Genomic DNA, 19811 nt, shown 5'->3' with positions numbered 1-19811 from the left:
TTTTTTAGGAATTGGACACTAATTTGTGTCAGTTTTTGTAGAGGAGCCTGAGAGAGGCAGCAAACAGGCTTTTCTTTATAAACTGCCTGTGTGGGGTGAAACGGTGAGGTGGTGGTGAGGTGGGATGAGTCCCTCAACTACCCTAATGCCACGCTCAGTTTAACTTCTGAAATAGCTCTGTTCTCAACCTGGATGTCTTAAGTCTGATATTTGATAGCAAAGGAAAAAAAAATAGCAAATGCTGAGACTCTGTAACAGAGATCTTGCAATTAAATGTTATAAGTGTATCGGAGGAGCAACTCTTGCTATTTTGTTTCCCCTTCACTCCCTCCACCCTCCCCCCACAACTGAATTTGTTTAATCTGGAGCGTACAGAGAACTCCAATTGCGAATGAACAACTGCAGTTTCACTTAAGTGTGACCTGAAGGAGACCAAAATAGGTTGGACTCCCTGTCTATCGCTGTGGTGTAAGGAATCTGGGAAGCATTTCCGATGTTCTCTGCACACACAGGCTCGTGGTTGAGCAGTTGGTCTCAGCAGCATGGTGGCTACTGAATTTGTCTACGAGTGCTGCTAATTTTATTTGGATATTTCAGTCTGAGAAGGGTGAATCACTGAGTTATTGTTAGATGAGATCTAATCTGGTGCCATACCTCCCATACCAAAAAAAAAAAGTTGCCAAAATTTTACATAGTGTGTGCTACGTGTTACTTATTTCCATTGGATTTCTAACTGGTTTGCAAACTCTTGGTGAGTAAGAGATGGTAGTAGGGAAGAAGTGCAAAATAAAAGTACTATGAGGCTTTACCCAGCAGCTACTTAGAACAAAGTCTCTTGTTGGCTTTTTAATTATTGCAGTCCCGGTGCCTTTTTTTGCTTCAGACTCTGAAGTATCCTTCACCATTCCTTTTTGCTGCTTGGGTTCTTTAAAGGAGATGAATTCAGGGGAAATTACAAAAGAAAAAAAAAGGCAAGAGAAATGATTTTTTTTTTTTTTTGTAACCTAGTGCTCCCTAGCTCCTTGTGTGGCCACATACTGCAGGGAAACCCTCTGCAAATTTCAGTCTGGGGCTGCTTATTACAGCTGATGTAGATTTTCATAGCTGGTTCAGAATGGAAGCAGTGGCTGCTCCAAGTGGCAATGCCCTGTGGGCACCAGGAAAACAGGTGATGGGAGAGAAGAGGCCTTTGGCTATTTTGGTGGCTGAAGAAAACGAGGGGTGGGGAGAAGAAAGATAAAAGCTGAGCGCAGTGTTCCATTAAGGATATTAAGTAAACAGAATATTTTTGCTTGCTTAGAAGTCCTTTTGCTTTTAAAGGTGATTATTTTCAATATTTTATGCACCTCATGAGTGTATTCACTTTTATCCACATCCCAGCTGGTTGCAAGTTAGTTGTGTGGTGAGAAAATAAATGACAAGTGACCATAGTTTGAAAAAGTTTGGTCAACAAAATCAGCTCCATAGTACAGCTGTTGAAGGAATAGAGACCCCTGCTCAGAGGAGGAGGGAAAGAGAGAATGTGGCATTTAGAAAAAACAACATGCATCGCCACCCCAAAAATAGGTGAAGGAACCAAACAAAACCAACCCAACCATAAATATCACAAGACACAAAGATAGGTCCATTTTTCTGAAGGAGAATAAACTTCCCATTAGATTTAGAGCAGTGTTTAATTCTTTACTAAAAATTAAAAAATCATAACAGCTTTTTCTGTTAACAACACCTGAAAAATGAAAGCTTTTTTCCTTCTTAATGAGAAATTCAATGTTAATATGGCAATGGCAGAATCTTCAGAATTTTTTTTTTTAAATGCCTTTATGGTCCACTCAAGGGAATTCACAAATAATGAATACAGGCTTTTAGTTTAATTAATGATGTGAAGAATTGTTGGGCTAAAATCCAAAAGCAGATGATAACAGGTGAGAGCCTTCTATCCAGGTAATCCACATAAGCACACGAGCAGCAGCTGGGCTTACGCTGCTTGATTTGCCTGTTTTGCACAATGTGACTTGGAGGTGCCCATATAAATCTTGTGGCTGTACTTGTGGAGCCATCAGTCCATTCACAAAGCTGCAGATTCTTTCAGAGTGCTCGAGTTATTCGTGCAAGGGGGGGGGCAGCTCTGTGCCCAAAGGCTGGTGGCTTTGGGCACAGAGCTGCACAGGTGGTGCTGGCCCTGTGCGTGGCTGTGCTGGCCCCACGCGCGGCTTTCCGACGGCTCGCCCCTGGCAGAGGTAGTAAACAAACCTCATGTTTTGCAGGCAGTGGTAGGAAATTTGATCATCAGCACTGAGGGATCTGTGAGGTAATCCAAGAGTCATATTTTCATTCTGAATGCTGAGATAATGCACCTCTCCAAAGTGGCCGCTTTGCTGGGCTGTACGTGCAAGATGAAAGGGGGAAAGTGTGGTTAGGAGCCAACTATTATGTCTTGCATGAGCTTTGAGAAAAAATTTTCTTTGTCTAAATTTTATGGAAAATCCTTATTCTGAGCGGTAGTACAGACTGCTTTTAAATCTGGGTCTGGGATTAAACGAGTCAACACAAAGGGAAGTATTGCTGCAGTTTGCCTGTGGCTTAGCCAAGTTTTGTCTGCTTGAATTGCTGAATTGGGTCTGGAACTGGAGCAATAACATTTCCTCTTCAAGTATTGTGCTGACCAGATAGGTGTGTAGAAATAAAAACTGGTGATGTTTCTTAACAAGTCAGTATTTGAAACCCTTCTCATTTCTTCTGCTAGGTAAGTTCAAGATGAGCTGGCTGTTTCACAAGCTAATGGCTTGATTTGATAAAATGTAGTAACAGTGCCATCAGGGTGCCTTGTAATATATACTAAAAATTAAATACTTTTTAAGGGATATAAACACTGCTGTTTATCAGTTAACTGAAACCAAGTTTGTTTTTGAAAGAAATTCAGAGTACCTTCATTTTAGGTAGGTAGTGTGACCCTTTGGTTTTTTATTTATCAGAACTACTATTTAGGAAAAAGCACATTGAGATATACAACTGCATGAGTGTATACAGCCAAAATTTTATAGGTAAAGATGGCTTAGAATGTCCATTCAATAAGCTTTATTTGAATGGACTTACTACTGTTCATGAGGTACTTTCAGGAATGAAATGTGAACAATCTAGAGTGAAAAGATTGCTTAAGTCCAAGAAATTGTGAAGAGTGGGGCATACAGAGACTGCAGCACCTCTTGCAGGACAAGCCACTCCAGTGGCTCAGTCTGTATCATTACTTCCATTTACCATAAAGAAAATAATGACAATTCAACCTCCTACACCCTGTAACTAGAAAACTACTGCTTTTTCCCCCAACCACACTGATCTGAATTGAGAGTTAAGGATTATTTATTTTTTCCTGTAAACTTGGCTGCTTTTTTAAAAAATTTCTTCCCACTAGAAAAGTGTTAAAAACTCTGATTCACTCTGTTGTGCCCAAGCATCAGCTACTTGAAGCAACCCGAGGGGGAGAAACTAATGTACTCTGTGTGGGGGTAGCTTTTGTGTGGGATTTTCCCTGCCTGTTTTTATTTTGCTGGCTGCAGAGTAAATAATAAGACACCTCTTTTCCTTCCCCTATGAATTCAGTTGATTACCAGCAGTTTTCCATTTGGCTATAAGAGTTGCTAACTTTGTTTCTATGGCTGTTCCTGTCAGGACTTTTCACACAGAACTCATTTCTTACCGTATGGCATTACCCACACTCCATAGAAGGTTTTTTGCTGTGTGGTTTTTCTTAACATTTCATCTCCAGCTGTCTATGTTCAGTTTGGGTTGTCAGTGAAGTAAGGCTGAGAGCTGACAATTTTTGTCTTCGTGCCATTCCTTGGAGCTGAGGGAGAAGAAGGGTTGTTTTGGTGAGTGGGTTTGCAGTGGCATCACGTGTAGCTGTCAGAGCTGGGGCACCACAAGCTGGGAGGCAGCTCTGGGGGTACCAGCACTCGCTGCTGGTGGGTGCTGGCACACCCTGCACCTGTGGTGGGACTTGTTCCAGGTAGCCAGCATGGCAGTACAGACCTAGAACACAGAAAATGGACAAGCATTTTCTCTTTGCATGTTCTTAAGACTGGCAAAGGTAGAGACCATTTGCTTTCTATCCCATAGGTATTGAGTTCAAACAGCTGAATGGACTAAGGTTGTCGATGTTCACTTGATCTGCTTTCAAACATGTTTAAGTCTTGTTCCATAGGCTCTTGTTTAAAAGAAGTATGTTTGTGGTCTGTGGGTTTAAGGCATTAATTTGTGTGTAATTCGGATGGCTGCTGAAATAAGAGACTATCAAGTGGTGTTATTGTTGAGAAATGGGAATTAAGGAGTAGGAGGCAGCATGTCTCTGGGGGGGAGGGGGGCTGGAGAGAAGGGGTCTGGTGAGAGTTTAGGTACAGCTGTGTGGAGGTGCAGTCACTTTGATACTTGCCTTTGTTTCCCTCTGAAATTTGTTTCCCTTCTGTAAAATTTTCACACATCTATGAGATACAAAAAAAAAGGGACTGTGAGCAAGGGCATGATACTTAATTGTTCTTTGTTTTGTAATTGTTTTATCTTCTCTTATTCAAAATTATTTTCCCCTATGGTGAGGTGCAATCTGATGTGATTTGCCTTGCTAAGTGTCATATAAAGTATAGAGTGAGATGGTATTAGTGAAAGTGTGTAGTGAGACTTAATACAGGAATGCAAAAATAGACAATTTGGACACCCTTTTAACTAAAGGGGAACTTGATCTATTGAAGGAAAAAATCCTGGTGTATATATTGAAGGCACAGAGAGAATGAAAGAGTATAGATAAAAGAAGTAAAGAAGAAAAGCCACAATTTCAGCATTTTCTTTCTCCCACCACCCTCTATCTAAGACATATTTAGTATTGTTTCATATGTGTGGAGGGTTCTTGTGGGTTGGGAGCACCAGGTGTCCCTGTGCATGTTTGTTCTGTGTATTGATGTAAGAGAGGTGACCCCTTCAGAGATCACTAAAATGGCTTTTAGTAAATTATCCATCTTTATGGCACTTTGCCCTTTCCGTCTCTGCGCACACGTGTAGCACAAATATACTGCTTGCCTGGTGAAGGGCCACAATGGTGGCTGCTTGTTTTACTTGCCTTCAGTGTTGCAGAGATATTTGTGTCCCCAAAATACAAAGCTCCAGGAGAAATATGTTGGCATATGGTCATCTGCAGTGGCTTAAAGTAACTGAATTCTCTTGCCTGGGTAGCACCTGAAAAGAAGAATCAGAATGTGTACAATTCCTCTTAAGGAAAGTAAATTATTGCCAAATAATTGCTTATGAAGTAACCTTGTACAGAAACCAGAGAAGTCTCTTTTCTTCTTACCCAAAACACTTTTTATTGGGTATCTTTGAAAAAGAGAAATGAGTGGGAATACCTGTTCATGTGCTGTGAACATAAGCAGCTTTCCGAAACCTTAGTATTATACAGGGCACAAACCTAATTTGCCCAGAATTTTTTTTCGGTTGACATCTATTTGCAATGCCTATTTAGAATGGGAGAAAAGAATTAAGAAATCTGCTTAAACTGGAAAAAGTGCATACACAAGGCTTACGTGAGTCACAGTGTTGAGAGGTGCTGACAGGGTTTTACTAAGAATTCCAGACTAGATGGGCTAAATATTAAATGAAACTAGTGTAATAAAATACCTTCATGCGAAGAGAAGGGACTGGTTTTTTGTTTTACTCACTTGGTGTAAGTGCAAGTAGTCATAAAGTAACAAAACTTGAGATTATTTCCAAGCAGACCATAACAAAACCCTCTGTAGGGTTCTGCTGCCTGGGATAAAAAAGCTGTAGGATCTTTGCATATTTCTACTTTGCTGAGGAAAACAGGGTCATGAGGAAGATGGAAAGCATCCTGAAAGGGCTAACTGCCTGAGATGGGAGTGCTTTTCCAGGAAGATACTCTATACTTTTTCTTTTCCCCACCTATTGCGCGGAGTTCCGACCCTGTGCAAAAGAGCGCTTGCTGAAGTCAGAACGCATCCTCGTGGAAGCTGTTGCTGCTCTGTTAAATTCAGTCAGGATTTGTCAGCTTCGTCCCTTATCCTCTGCTACACTTTTGAGTTTGGTCTGGGATGTTTCTAGAGGAGTTTGAGAGCCGGTTTTCTGCGGGCTCACACGCAAGCAGCATAGCGAGTGCCTGCGGGATCACTCGAATCGCCCGTGCTGCCCTGCCCGGGAGAGAGCGGGAGGAGCGATCTCCGAGCGGGAGCTGCATCCGCAAGTCCCGGCAGCACGTGGGAGATGGTCGCTCGCTGCTCGTTCTGCTCCTGCGAGCGCAAAACCAGCCAGGTCATTTCTAGCTCTCCTTCCCGTGTGTGGAGAGGGAAAGAGGTGCAAGCTTTGTGGACTTGTAGGCATTCTTAAGGAATATATTAAGACTTCTTAGGCAGGGACTAATAGCAAATGAAATGGCAAGATCTCAAATGTGTTCATGATCTCTTATGCTGGTTCTGTGTGATTCCTCTCTTAGCCATGCAAAGCTTTATTCAATTATATTTTTTCCCCATGGTTAATTGCAATTCAGAAAAAAAAGAAGGAAAAAAATTTCACATTAATTGGTAAACACCAGATTTCAAACTTGTGCACTAGGAGGCAAATCAAAATTACTTGCAGCCAAGAAACTGATGAAGGTACAAATAGCTCAAATTAAATGGTGTGTTTATAGCTACTCTTGTACTTTTGGAGTGACCTTTCAGTTTTGTACAATAGGTGTCTCACTATTGCCATAAATTGAGGTGCACAACAGGACTGTACCTGTTTTGTACTTAGCTTGCCATTTTCTTTTGCTGTTTGTGAATGTGGCAGGGGAACTAGTAATTTTAAGGTGGCATTTCTTCCTTGCTCGTCTCCTTTCCTTCTCCTTTTCAGAATGTTCAAGTTATTTCTGCACTACAAATGTTGGCTGGCTAAAAGTTTTAAGTAATATCAAACTTTTTCAGCCTCCTGAAGTCACAAGGGGAAGGAAAAAGCCCAGTGCCAAGCCTTCTTCTAGTCTTCAGCATTAGATGATTAAAAGCACAGATTGCATTATTTTGGTCCATTGTTCGGGTGTTGAGCAGGAGAGAAGATTTTCAGGAGGGTTTCCTTCTGAAATGAAATGTGAGGTGGTAGTTTTGTTAACCTTGCATGAGTGTTTCTGCAAAGGACTTCCTCCCCTTCTCAGCAGTGGATGTACCCTATTCAGTGGGAGCATTGGTGGCCAAATTTGGGAGTGGGGCTGGGGTGAGACCTGCTATGGGTATGGGGGCTGTTGGGCTCGGATCTTCCTGTGAATGGTGCTCCTTGCTATGAAACTCATGAATTTTAGTTTGGAGCTACAAGTGCGAGAGAGCAACGGCACAACACGGTGTCAAGAATATTGAAGAGTGTATTGGCTGCCAATTTTGTGGTTTGGGGTTTTGCTGTATTAAAATTGCCCAGTATTTTTAACGTTGTATGAACATCCCCTTTTATGTTCTACCTCAGGACCCAACTTCCAGGTTCCTGATTGCCGTGTGAGATTATTTTGATGTTTCAGAGCAGTATATCACTACTTTAGGGTGACTGTTTTGCAGCAGTATCACTAGCTGAGATGATGGTCTGAGGGAAACTTTGCAGGCTTCAAGGAAATTTTCTGCTCTCCCTGTTACAGTGAAGCAGCTCCTGACTCTCCCTGCTTTACTGAAAATGAAACCTTAACAGGGTTGTGTGTGGTTTGGGTTTTTGTTCTCCCTTCCTTGCCTATTTATATGATCAAATGCTGAAATCTGGTCCTACTTGCTTGAGAGGGAGTGAAAACAGCTGAGAAATGCTACAAAACTAAGACCTGATTCTGTTTTCTGGCCAAATCATGTTTGTTGCTTGATCCACGGTCGCTGTAGTGTAACATTGGGGATGGCACCTCCCCATGAGGAGCAGTCTGGGCAAGTGGCTTTGTGCTGTAACCTCTGCTTGTGCCTTGAACAAAGCCTGTGGGGAAGAGCATTTTAAGATGTAAAACATTTACTGCAGGCCTGGGTAGGTGGTGGTGTTAGGGAAAGGAGTGTATTTAAAAAGGATTTGGGGGCGAAAAGGAAAGTTTTTAATTCTATTGCTAGACAGGAACATCTCTAAAACTTGTTTTGCTTGAAGACTTCACTGGCTTGTGTAAATTTAACTGTTATAAAAAAATCCTTAAAATGTTAAGCATGTTTTTCTGAGAGAGGACATTATTAAGCAATTAAGATGAGAGATAGAATGAAGTGTTGGAACACAAGACACACACTTATTTTAGCTGCTTTGGGGTACCAAAATGCAGCTGAGACTTTTGAAGTCTCGACTGCTCTCTTGTCCCCTCTCCCTTCCCCAGAGGTCCCCAGGATGGTCAGGCTGACCCTACTAGCTCAACATACCTGAGCCTAGCCGAAACTGTGTTAATCTACACATTCTTGTAAATCCCAAGGGGTTTGTGGCATCTCTGGCATTTATTTGTTCTCTCACTTTGGGGGAAGGGAGAAGACAAAGGACTTGGCTGTGAAGGCAGCCAGCACACTGCCAGGCTATGCAGTAGCACTTCAAAGTGAATGTTTTCTTTAGTAGATAAGTGAAAACTGATGTAAATTTGGGGTGAAGATACAATAAATTTACTGATTCTTACCCTCTCCTCCCAATAAGGAATGAAGAATGTTAATCATGTGAACATTAGAAAATTGTCCATCGCTAGGCTAATGTAAAGCTTAATATTAAAACAAATTTATTTATTCAATTTATATTCCTTACTTTGAAGGATTGTAACATTGTGAGGTATTGTCTTGGTGAATTAAAAAAACCCCAAAATAACAACAAAAAACTCTCGAAGTGTGTAAAGGAGAACCCAGCACAAATACACGGGATTATCACACCCATTTACAACAGAGAATTAGATACTGAAGGCCTTAAAGCTAAAATAGAAATACTCTTCAAGAAAAGTGGAGGCTTCATGAAATGTAACAGCTGTCAAATGTGTAACAAGTATTTCTGTAACAGTTCTTTGGACTTGAAATGGTTTTGACCTGACATTCCCCCCTCGGCGATCTGTTGGTTTTTTTGAATTCTGTATTTGGTTTTGCCCCTTTTAGTATGACAGATGCTTAAATGTATGACACTGCTATGTATAGTCTATCTTGCAATAATGTTTTCTCTGGGTTTTTTTTAAAACTATTTTCTTTAATTTATCTGCAGGAGTCGGAAGCTTCAGATCAGGAATATCCCGCCTCACTTGCAGTGGGAGGTAGGAAGTTACTTAAAAAAAATTTTATTTTTGCTTATAAACTATGCTTCTGTTTCTCTCTTTATCCACAGGACTTTTCCCCTTCCCCCACCTTTCACTTGCTTTGCACACACCACCCATTCTGTTCTGGGGAAAAATCCTTTGGAAGAGGGAACAATAGAGCCTTCTAAGCAATTCAGATAACTGCCTTTATTTCTGTTTTCCAAGTTAACCATAAAAAATGTTAAAATGGATTCCTTGGTGAATGCCGACTTCCTGATGCAGTCACTCTCTTTGACTGAAAGCTCATCCATTTTGGACCTTGCTGGTGTTTGGTGTATGAGTTCAGCAAACTTAATAAAAGTTCTTATTTAAATACTTGGTCAGAAACTTTTACAGAAGGAAAAATTTAGTTCTGGTCCTTCTTTGGGTGTGGGTTTTTGGGGGGGGGGTTTATTTTCCTTGCTCCTCTGTTTTGGTGGCATTATGGCAAATTGTTTGTTCACAGTATTCTGATTATTGGCTCTCACCAGTATAATATGTACTTGCTATTTACACCCCACAAATAGTGTTCTAATTTTTGCAGTAGATTGCCAACTGTGAGAACAGATAAACAAGTTTTCTTTACTGTTTTTTTGCCTTGTATATGTTTAAAATATTTTTTCATGTTTTATTAGCGTTAAGTCATCCTCTTGCCTGAGGGAATTTAGAGGGTGGTGGTTTTGGGGATAAAGCTCCGGTAGCATTGTTCTCCAGCAGGCTTGGTCTGTTGCCTTCATCTGACTTTCCATCTGCAGCTACTTCTTTGTTTGCACTGCCTGATTGCCTCCTAGCTTTGAAGGAAAATGGAGGCACTGGTCTGTTGAATCAAGGCTGTCACCCACAGGGTCTCTCTCAGGTATCACACCCCCTCTCACTGCTCCAGCCTGCCTTTCTGGTGCCAGCTCTCCACCTGAGCTTTTCCTCTGCACTTCCCAAGCCTTGCATACCCCTCAGCTTAACAGTATCCACCTATTATCTCCTATTTCAGTTTCATAACTACTTTATGTCAAACTTCTGGAGAGCATAGTAATAGAAATGGTTGAGGCTGACTAATTTGAAAATTAAGTTTTTTGGTAGAAAATTCCTCTGAGGATTTTGTGTAGGAATAGTAAGTATCAGAGCAGAGGCATACAACCCAGTGATGTGAATAAACAGATGTTTAACAGAAGTGCTGTTGAGCAGAGTACTTAAAAATGCTTCTACCTGCTCATGACTCCTTACACATGTAGCTTATACTGCCTGTATTATCTACCCTGCTTCCCATCTAGTTTCTGACTTAAATGATCCCTCTTCTCTCTTGCTGCAGTTTCTGTCGTGACATCTGGTCTCAGACTGATATTTTCTCTGCCCATCTTTCTAAAAACACTTTGTCTTCCCAAAGTTCCCAAGGAAGAGTCAAAATTCTCCCTGTTAAAATCATGTCAGCATTGCCTATGTGTTCTAAAGTTACTTTTACAGACCTGACCCTTTGAGCACTGAATTTATAGACCCAAAAGTTTCTACAGTACTATTTTTGCATTCTCTTGCAACACCATACTTGCCTGGCAAGTACAGTTTGTCCACTAACTTCCTAAAGCTTTTCTTTGTAAGTGCTGGTGGTCTGGCACCTCTGCCCTCAAGCAGGTAAGCGTTGTCTGTCCTTAAAGCAGTGCTGATAAAGTACAGTGACTGGTGATTAAATTCATCAGAGAATTGTCTTATGTCAGTTTACCTTGGGTTCTGATATCTTTTTTTGGTGTAAAAATCCTTGAAAAAGCTTCCTTTGAGCTCTGTAAAAAGGTTTTTGATGATTCCCCCTTAAAACAAGTCTTTCTTAGTGGGGAGAGTAGAAAAGTGTGTGTTCAGAGAGGTATTTATATTGAAGCAACGTTCTTGCAGAATACTTTGAGTGGATGGTATGTGAGTGTGCATGTGTAGCAGCTGGAGTAATTTTACTTAGGCTGTGTTTTATAGTCCCTCTGTGCCAATTCGCTTGCCTCATCACCCCTTTGTTAATTGCTTGAATCAAGACTGACTTCTAATAGGTGTGAAATCCTTAAAACCAGACCAAAACAACTGATGGAAGAGATCTCTAGGTTAGTTAGTCCAGTCCTCATGTATGTTCCATATTGAAATACAAATCACACCTTGTACTCTGCAACACCTTTCCTTCTACTGTGACACAGGATATGTGGGAAGAACAGCAGATTAATGTTCTCGTGAACTGCTTTTCCCCTGGCATAGGCACTATTCAAAAGGTTCTGGTGCCATTCTTTGCAAAAGCTGCAGTAACTATCTTGTTTTCTTTTTTTTTGTCTTTATAAAAACAAGCTCTTCATAAAAAGCCCATGGGAGTGTCCCTAGAAGTCGGCGTGCTTGCCTCTAGTTCAGTGACTCACAGCTGTTCTTCTTGCCAGGGTGTCACACCGTGGTCCCTGTGTGCCTTGGGCCATGTGGGCCTGGGGCCAGTGAGGACCTCTGAGCCCAGAGATGGCCCTTGGCTTGGAACAAAACACACACAGGGCCCTCTTAAAAGGAAGGCATCTATAGCATTCTTAAATACAGCTCATATGAAACAGACTTTGGTAGCAGCTCCTACTTCTGAGCACCACAGATGAGTTTTGCCTCCTGGTTTCCAAAACCAGAAGGTTTTTCAGAGAATATTGAAGGTTAATTTGAACTGAGGGTGTTTTGAGATCCATCACCTGAGGAAGGTGCCCCTTGACTGTTGACATAGGTCCTTTGTTCTCCATGTAGATAAAAGCTGGCTTTTGAGATTCGTGGAATGCTGGAGTAAATCCCTTTCTGGTGAAAACTTGGAAACTGTTTCACTGGTGTACCCTCTTATCTTTCTGAGAGATATGCAAGTCTATTTAGTAAAATTTAGTGCCTTTAGTAGAAGGGAAGAGAGAAAACATTGAACTTTAGTGATAAGGAAATTTTGACTTCCCCTGGGACTGTGTGTCTCAAAAACTTGTGGTAAGGCACTTGTCCCACAGTTATTCCATATAGACTGGGAAACAGTGGGTATAAATGGCCACAGGGTAACAGGCATTTATTAGCAAGACTTGTCAGGAACGAAGTCCTGAAATTTAGAGTAGCTATTTGCTTTTCTGGCTGCCCCTTTTGACAGAAATATTCCAACTAGTGCTCTCCTTCACATAGGTTGACATTACTGATTAAAACACTGACTCTTAAAACCAGCCATAGCAATTGGGCTTGTTTCCTCTGTGTTATGTAAGACCTCACTAGGCACTTATCAGACCATCATGGCATAAGCAAAAAAGGTAAGATAACCCTTTTAGACTGTATTCAGAGCTAAGTGGAGGAGAAAAGGGCAGATAATGAACTGCTATAATCTGCTGAGTTACTACTTTGAAGCAAAACTATAAGGTTGCTATCCTGAAGAGCTCACTTGAAAAGTGCAGCTGGAAAAGATAAAATTCTAATGTATTCCAAGTCATTCAAGGTTAAGTTTGTACAAAACTTGTCTTGTAATTAATTTGAACTTCACAAGACTTTTGGCAAGGTTCTGTGGGTTTCTGTATGTGTGGGTTGGGTACTCTTGTGCTCCTTGCCCGGATAGGAGGAACTGGAGGTGGAGGCAAGACAGCATCTCTGTATGAGCTAAGAAAATTTAGAAGTTGCCTTAGACTGTAGTTGGAGTTTGGACTGATAGAGGATTAGCCAGGGTCAAGTTTTCTACTCAACCATGAGTTCACTTGCATCTTGCCCCACTACCCTCACTGGGCTGTCTCTGAGGATTCTGGATCAGAGACCAGTTCCATAGAAGCATCATGACTTCTGCATGCATAATCTTCCTTTTCTGCTGCTTACACATAGTTTGCCTATAGAGGTTACTGTATCCGTAATTTGTAATTTGGAGAACTCATGCATGCTCAGATCTTATAGCTTAAATAAATAATTTTATCTTGTTTCAAAGTCCGTTTTGTGAAGCAAACTCTCAAACAGTTAGTGCATCATTTTTACTGGTATTATGGGGGAGTAGCAGTGTAATATGTAGTAGTAGTATTCTTCCCCTTTTCTGTCCTTACTCCCAAAGTACAGAGCCCAGACTGATGCTAAGAATCATGACCAGTGAAGGATTTGGAAAATCTTTGTTTCCTCTTCTCCACATACACGAGTCTTATCTCTTACTCATTGGAAACAAGTACCCTGGTTGCCGCAGAAAAGTAAATAGATCTCTTTTTACTCTTTCCTGAACTGCAGTCTGTAGCTGATTTGACCCCTAATTTGTAATGGCAAGTACTCTCTCTCAGCTTGTGTGTATTCAGTACTGGAGGTATATTTGCAAGACAAAATTATAGGCGCTCTGGAAGGAGATATAGGTATGGTGATTCAAAACAGCAGTACCTAGAGTTTATTTCTGGTGTAATACAATGGGGATTCAGGCAGAGTTCTGAGAAGGAGCTTTGCAGTGCCAACCCCTTTTATCTCTCTTTAAAAAAAAAAAATTTTAAAACTAGCATCTATGGGTGTAGAAGATGTTTCAAGAGATTTTCTCTCCAAATATTTTTTCCATGTTTAGTGAATAAAACACTAGAGAACAGACTTTCAGGACACAGATGGTGCCAGAAATGGCACTTGCTGGCTCAGCAGGAAGGTAGCTGTTGAAGAGTTCCCACTTATCTTCTGTGGGCTTATTTCCTTATCGGTTTGGAGGGAGCAGATAAACAGATAGTGTTGATGAACTTGGTAACAAAAAAGGTAGACTAAAAGCCGAGCCTGTGAAGTGTGAACCTGTTGAGTGAGCAAAGAAAGCAAGAAAAACGCTGTGAATGTGTATTCCTAGCTTTGCTGTGAGACTTGCAGGTTGCTTTCGGGGACAGAAACGTGTGGGAAGGAAGGTCTGATTTAGCTCTTCTGAAAGCAAAAGAATGTTACTAAAGAGGGCTTGCTTTTCCTCACTTTTTCATGGAAATGAAAAATGAAGTCTCATAGTTGAGACCTTCAATGTTTCAGATTCCCCAAGCAGAAGTAGTAATGGAGTAGGATTTCTAGAGCTGCAAAGTGAGCCCAGGTCCTACATCGAGATTTCTGACCGTGCGAGGAAGGTGGAGATGTCTCAAACCTATCTGCATGTTTTGTAAGACAACTTTGAGTATCACTAAAAAAAAGAGATTGATTCTCACTGGGCAAATGTTTGTAAGTCTTACAGTGCATTGAGTAACTGTCCTGAGGATCTGTAGCAGCTTCTATGGCTGCTTTGAATAAAGCAGCTAAGCTCTGTGAGGTGATCGATTGTTCTTCAGAGATGCAGTGTAAAAACTAATTGTGATGAAGGGTACCTGCTTAAGATGCAGGATATGAAAAGGACAGGTGGGGATCTTGTGGGTTTTAGGAAAAGAAAACCGGTGAAACTATAGCAAGTAAGAATAAGTTATGATTATATAAAGCAGATATCTCATGAAACCAATACGTAAAGAGGAGATGCAGGAATGAGCCATAAGTAAAATGAAAAGAACTCTAGAAGTAGGGTGACTCAACAGTAAAGATGAATACAAAATACTGAAATAGGGTCTCTCACCTCAAGCTTCGTCTAAGAATCCTCACTTGGTGTCGGGCTATAAAAATAATGTTTAGCTATAAAAACGCTAGCTGAAAGCTAAGCGTGCACAAATCTGCTGCCTGCCAGGTCTGGGAATCTCTGGTAGGGATCTTTGAGAAGGAAACAGAAAACAGTGTGCTACATCAGGCACTAAGCTGTATTTCTTGTCAATTGCTACTTGTCCTACTCAGCAGGTGAATAGAATGTTATTTTGCTCTCTGCAGCAGTCTTTTACATATTGGAAGATCTATGATGCTTTGGGAGGGTTAAGGAGGGAGTGTAAGTTCTTTCAACTTCTTGTCAAGACTCCTATTTCTAGACTGTTGATTGTAATGAAGTTTCTTACCTGGGAATGTTCCACGAGGCTTCTCTAGAGTAATTTCGGTAGTTTAGGGTTGCTTTGAGCTCTTGGCCCCAGGTATCTTGACACTCCATTTCAGCTTTGTGCCATCTTCAAACTTAGTGAGCAGACACCTGATACAACACTAGTTGGTGTATTCCCTGCAAATCCTGTGAAACAGCCTTTTATTTTGGCTGTGGGCTGGTCATGACTGTTACCTGACAGGGATCCCAAGGTCAGCCTCTCACCTGCTGTTTTACTGTTGTCAGTGTTTGCTTTATGAACTTGCTGCAGCTCGTAAGTGTCAAAAGCCTCTGGAAGGGAGATCCCCTTTCTTTCCCCAATTAATTCTGTTATAATGAGAAACTGGAGAGATTTATCAAGAATTATGTACATCAAACAAAATTTGAATCTTGATCACATGCTTAATTTGATTTCAAACTACAGGATAGAGGGCAAGGCAGCTTCTAGGGCAGAGCAGAACCTCAGAAAGACACTGCTTCCTCCTTGGCTTAGATCTATACCCAGGGGGACAAGAGGGGGCTGCCTTTGCTCCTCCTCTAACAAGAAGAAAAGAGAGGGTGATCATCTTTCCTTTCTTATCTGACCTGGGACACACACTCTGAATTAACTGCTTTTCCTGATCCACGTATATTTCCCATTATCTGGCTGGACTTAGCTGCAGGTGAGGTAATCTGATACATGAAAGTGACTGTGGCAGACCACCCAGTTTTCACTTCAGAGGACATACTGGCTTATGTTGGGATTTTAATTGCCTGGCTTAATTATAGAGGGTGATATTTACAGGTATATGTGAGGTAATCAACACTACTTGCAGGTGTTTAAAATACAGTGAGGGAGTGGAGGTCCTGGGATAAATATTCAACTAGCATTTTTCTCTCTTAAGTTGATTTATTCATACAGATGTGTTGGTTACACTGCTGATTATTGTCATAAAATTGTTATAAACAAGGGGGAAAGTCCAGTGAGGAAAGTTAATTTTCTTTGAGATTTGGATTTACAGCATTTTTTCACTTAAATCAGGGTCCTACTAAAAACAGTTGATAGTGATACTTTTATCAAACATCTGCCCCTCTGTAAGACTTGATGTCCTAGGAGTCCCTAATGAAGGTATTTTGTTGTTCTTCTATTATAGTTGTAGGCTTAGAAAAGCCACATTTCTTTAGTTAACACAAAAGCTACTACAAGTTTCCTAGAGAAACGTAAGAAGTGAGTAGGGAAGTTAAAGGTGGGATCAGGGCTCTGTCATACTAAGCACCTAGAAGATGTAGAAGGTGGTTTTCCAACCAGAGGAACTAGACATGGTGTGAAAACCCTGTTTCAGGGAAATCAGAAGACTCATGGGATGAGAGCTGGTTGACTGACCTAGTTCAGAGGTGTGCAAGTTGCTCTTCCTACTCCAGGTGGCCCAGGTGATTAAGCCAAAAGAAGAGGAAGTGGAAGATTTTGGGCTGTGCTGCAGGAAATGTGGTGTTGGGTGGATGTTCAGGAAGCCACAGGACTCATATGGCAAAAGCAAGTAATTTGGCTGAGCAAGTTTTAAACTGTGCTGTCAGGTGTCTCAGCTTTTTGACCATGATCTTGAGCCAGCTGAGTAGTAAGTTGCAGTGACTTTGGGGCAAGCTTTGTGAGATCCTGTGGAGGGTACAAGGAGCGCAGAAAAGCTTCCTCTTGGACCTGAGACTTTTAAGCTGGGCCACACAACTTTGTGATTCAGTGAGTTGTCTACATATCTGTTTTAAGAGTGTAAGCTGCTTTTGGTTGTGATGGGCTCTAATTCTCAAAACACAGCTAACTGGTGAGTTTTAAGCATTAAATTCCAGCTAATATGTGCATAATATTTGTCTTTTGAGACTGTTTTTATAGCCTGTTCTTACTGGTCTTACTTCCCTTTCAGAATTCATTGGTAAAAATAGTCAAGTGAAGGGTTTAGAAAAAGGAAGAAATGTTTCAGTGCAACTGTTTGACCAAAAACTCTCCCCCCATCCAAATTTGCTCCCTTGTCCTGTGACCGAGATGAGAAAGTCTGTTCTCATTCCTTGTTTTTAGTCTTCTGTGATAAAGGAAATCACGACTTGTAATCTCTTAACTTTTCAGAAGTGTTCTAATACCTAAAACAGCTGTTAGTGTGCAAGAATTTTGGCATTGTCACCATAGGGTTGCTTGGCACTATTAAAACAATGTGTTGCTCACAAGCCTAGAATAATAGTTATTTGTTTACCCTGTCACTAACAGTGACTGCAAAACTTGAGAAACCTTAACAGACATACAAAATTTTCTTGGTACAAAACTTTTTGGGAAACCAGCCACCAATCTTTCCTTTTTATTTGCAGTTCTAGAAAGGTGTTGGTGAAGACCTTTGTTCAAGGACTCAGTTGTTAAGGTGTTGCACTCCTTAGCTATAATTTCTAATTAAGGAGTCACTTTAATCATGATGCAACCACTTTACCCAGCATTGTGACATGTTTGTTCTGAGAATTACACAACCATTCATGGTGAAAGAGGTCTATAGCCCAACTTTCTGCTCAAATCAACACTCTGTATTGAATTCAAGCCACATTGCTTAGGGTTTTGTCCCCTCTAGAAGATCTCTAGAAATACAGTTCCTGCAACCTCTCTGGATGACCAGTTCAAAGGATTAATTATCCTGTTGGTGAGAATTGTTTTCCTTATACCTGGTGAGGGCATCTGTTGTGCCAAATTAAGCCTGATGTCTCTTGTTCTCCCACCCTCTACCTTTGTGGAGAGCTTGGGTCTGTCTTCTCAGTGACCTCTGGGGAAGGCTGCTGCTATGTCTCCCCAAAGCTGTCCATTCTTGGGCTCAACATGACAATTTTTCTCACTGGAGAGGTGTTCCAGTCTCCAGTCACCTTGGGGGGCCCTTCATTGAATTCATTCCAGGTCCTTAATGGGTGTCTTGTACTGGAGGTCCCAAAACTGGATGAAGTATTTGCCTGTGACTGGTTGTCCCCTTTTACTCAGTATTCATAAAGTGTACTCCATCCATTGCCTGTGTTCTTGTTAATGCAGGTTGTTGTTGACCTTCTCTGCTGCCAGGTCACAGACACTTGTTTCTTCCCTCCAGGCAGAAAGTGGCCAGGTAGGGTACCATCCTCTGAGCCCTAATGTTACTCAGTACAGCACCATTACTGGAACTGAGGCTGGGTGTGGAAACTCTGCAAGCCTGTCCACCTGTATGAGTAGCAGGGAAACCTGCCTGGGAATGGTGTTGCAGCTCTGCAGATAGACCTTAGAGGTTGTATGCCATTGCTGGATAAATTTCCTTAAACGATAAGTTTCCTTTAAATGATAAATTAAGCCATTGTTCAAACCACTCTTAAATGGGGCAGTCTGGAAATCAAGTGAGTAGCACCACCACACTGCTGGGAAAAGCTGAATTTCACAGGTAATCACATCATCTTGTTTACCACTGGTACACCAACAGCATAAAACCCAAACTGCCAAGGCACTGCTTGGTGAAAATTGTAGGTTCTGAAGCTTGGAACCTCATAGCAAAAGTCCCAAAGTATGTTTTTGGTCCACAAAGTAATTTACTTTTTTAGTAAGAACAATGTACTTATCCTTGTCAAAACTATTGACATAGGTTTTTTTTTGTCTGTCTCCTAATTAATTACCCATGCTGCCTGATATCCAAATCTTACTCACTTAGTTTTCTCTCTGTCAAATAAGGATCCAGTAGTTCCTACTGGTGTTGTCTTCTGCTGGAGGTGCTGGTTTTAGATGCTGAGAGTGCAGCCCAAAAACTGCTGAAGAAATTAAACATCCATACCTTTTCTGTTGGCATGTGTCAAGGTGCTGGTAAAGCTATGTGCTTTTATAAACAAAAACACCCTTCAAATGTTGTAAAATTGATGTATTAAGAAAAGTTATTCCTGTCCTAATCTTAGGGAAGATCTGAATTAATTTCAGTTACCTGCCTTTAAAGAAGAGGCCACTAGCAGGGAATGTTGCTTCAGACTTACCTATTGTATAAATTGAAAAAGAATTGAAGGCAATGTATAGAAGAGTTGTTCCTCAGGTGATAGTACAAGAAACTTTGAGCTCTTGTTCATAGTAGCTAAAGGAATAGAAAAAATGTTAACTTCAAGTGGCCTCAATGATTCTTAATCCAGTCTACTCAGTGTATGGATAAAGAACAGGAAATCAGCAACACTGGGTCAGAAGGGAGGTTAACGTACAGTCATGTAACCCACGTTTGCTTTGCCTTGGGAGGGGTACAGGAATAAGGGCAAAGATGTAGTGAGAGTTCACCAGAGCAGTCTACTGGCTTTTGGCATTTTGCAGCCCTGAAACCTACTGACCTAAACCAGTGAGTTTGTATTTGAGAAATTAATCTAGAGTTTCTGGCAAGCATGTTGTTGAACCGTGCAAACTCCTGACATCCACAATACGCTGCAGTGAGTGGATTCTTAGGGCATGTGGAAGGAAGAACCATCCCATTTCACATGCTTTGAATTTCCACCTATCTCCCAGCTCCTGTGTTGGAAGAATCAATAGAAATAGCTCTGTTAACTTTTCTTCCTTCTCTAGTTTCCTTACTGTTTTAATGGCCTTTTCTTCAGCTCTTTCTTTTTCATGCTGAAGAGGTAGCGCCTGCTTAGCTGTTTTTTGGAAGC

At 41.1% G+C, this 19811-nt stretch overlaps 1 protein-coding gene across 4 annotated transcripts in view; it reads left to right on the top strand.

Moving 5' to 3' along the window:
* Positions 1-19811, top strand: part of IGF2BP3 (insulin like growth factor 2 mRNA binding protein 3) — a 110446-nt gene that overhangs the window by 15836 nt on the left and 74799 nt on the right. For all 4 annotated transcript variants that reach the window (XM_050970338.1, XM_050970339.1, XM_030235698.2 and 1 more), the window contains one exon: positions 9196-9244. In XM_050970338.1, coding sequence (XP_050826295.1) covers positions 9196-9244 — 49 coding nt within the window. The remainder of the gene's footprint in view (positions 1-9195; positions 9245-19811) is intronic.

The sequence above is a fragment of the Serinus canaria genome, chromosome 2, assembly GCF_022539315.1.
Source record: "Serinus canaria isolate serCan28SL12 chromosome 2, serCan2020, whole genome shotgun sequence".
Taxonomy (NCBI): domain Eukaryota; kingdom Metazoa; phylum Chordata; class Aves; order Passeriformes; family Fringillidae; genus Serinus; species Serinus canaria.
Note: the sequence above shows the minus strand (reverse complement) of the source record. Positions and strands in the feature narration are given on the sequence as shown.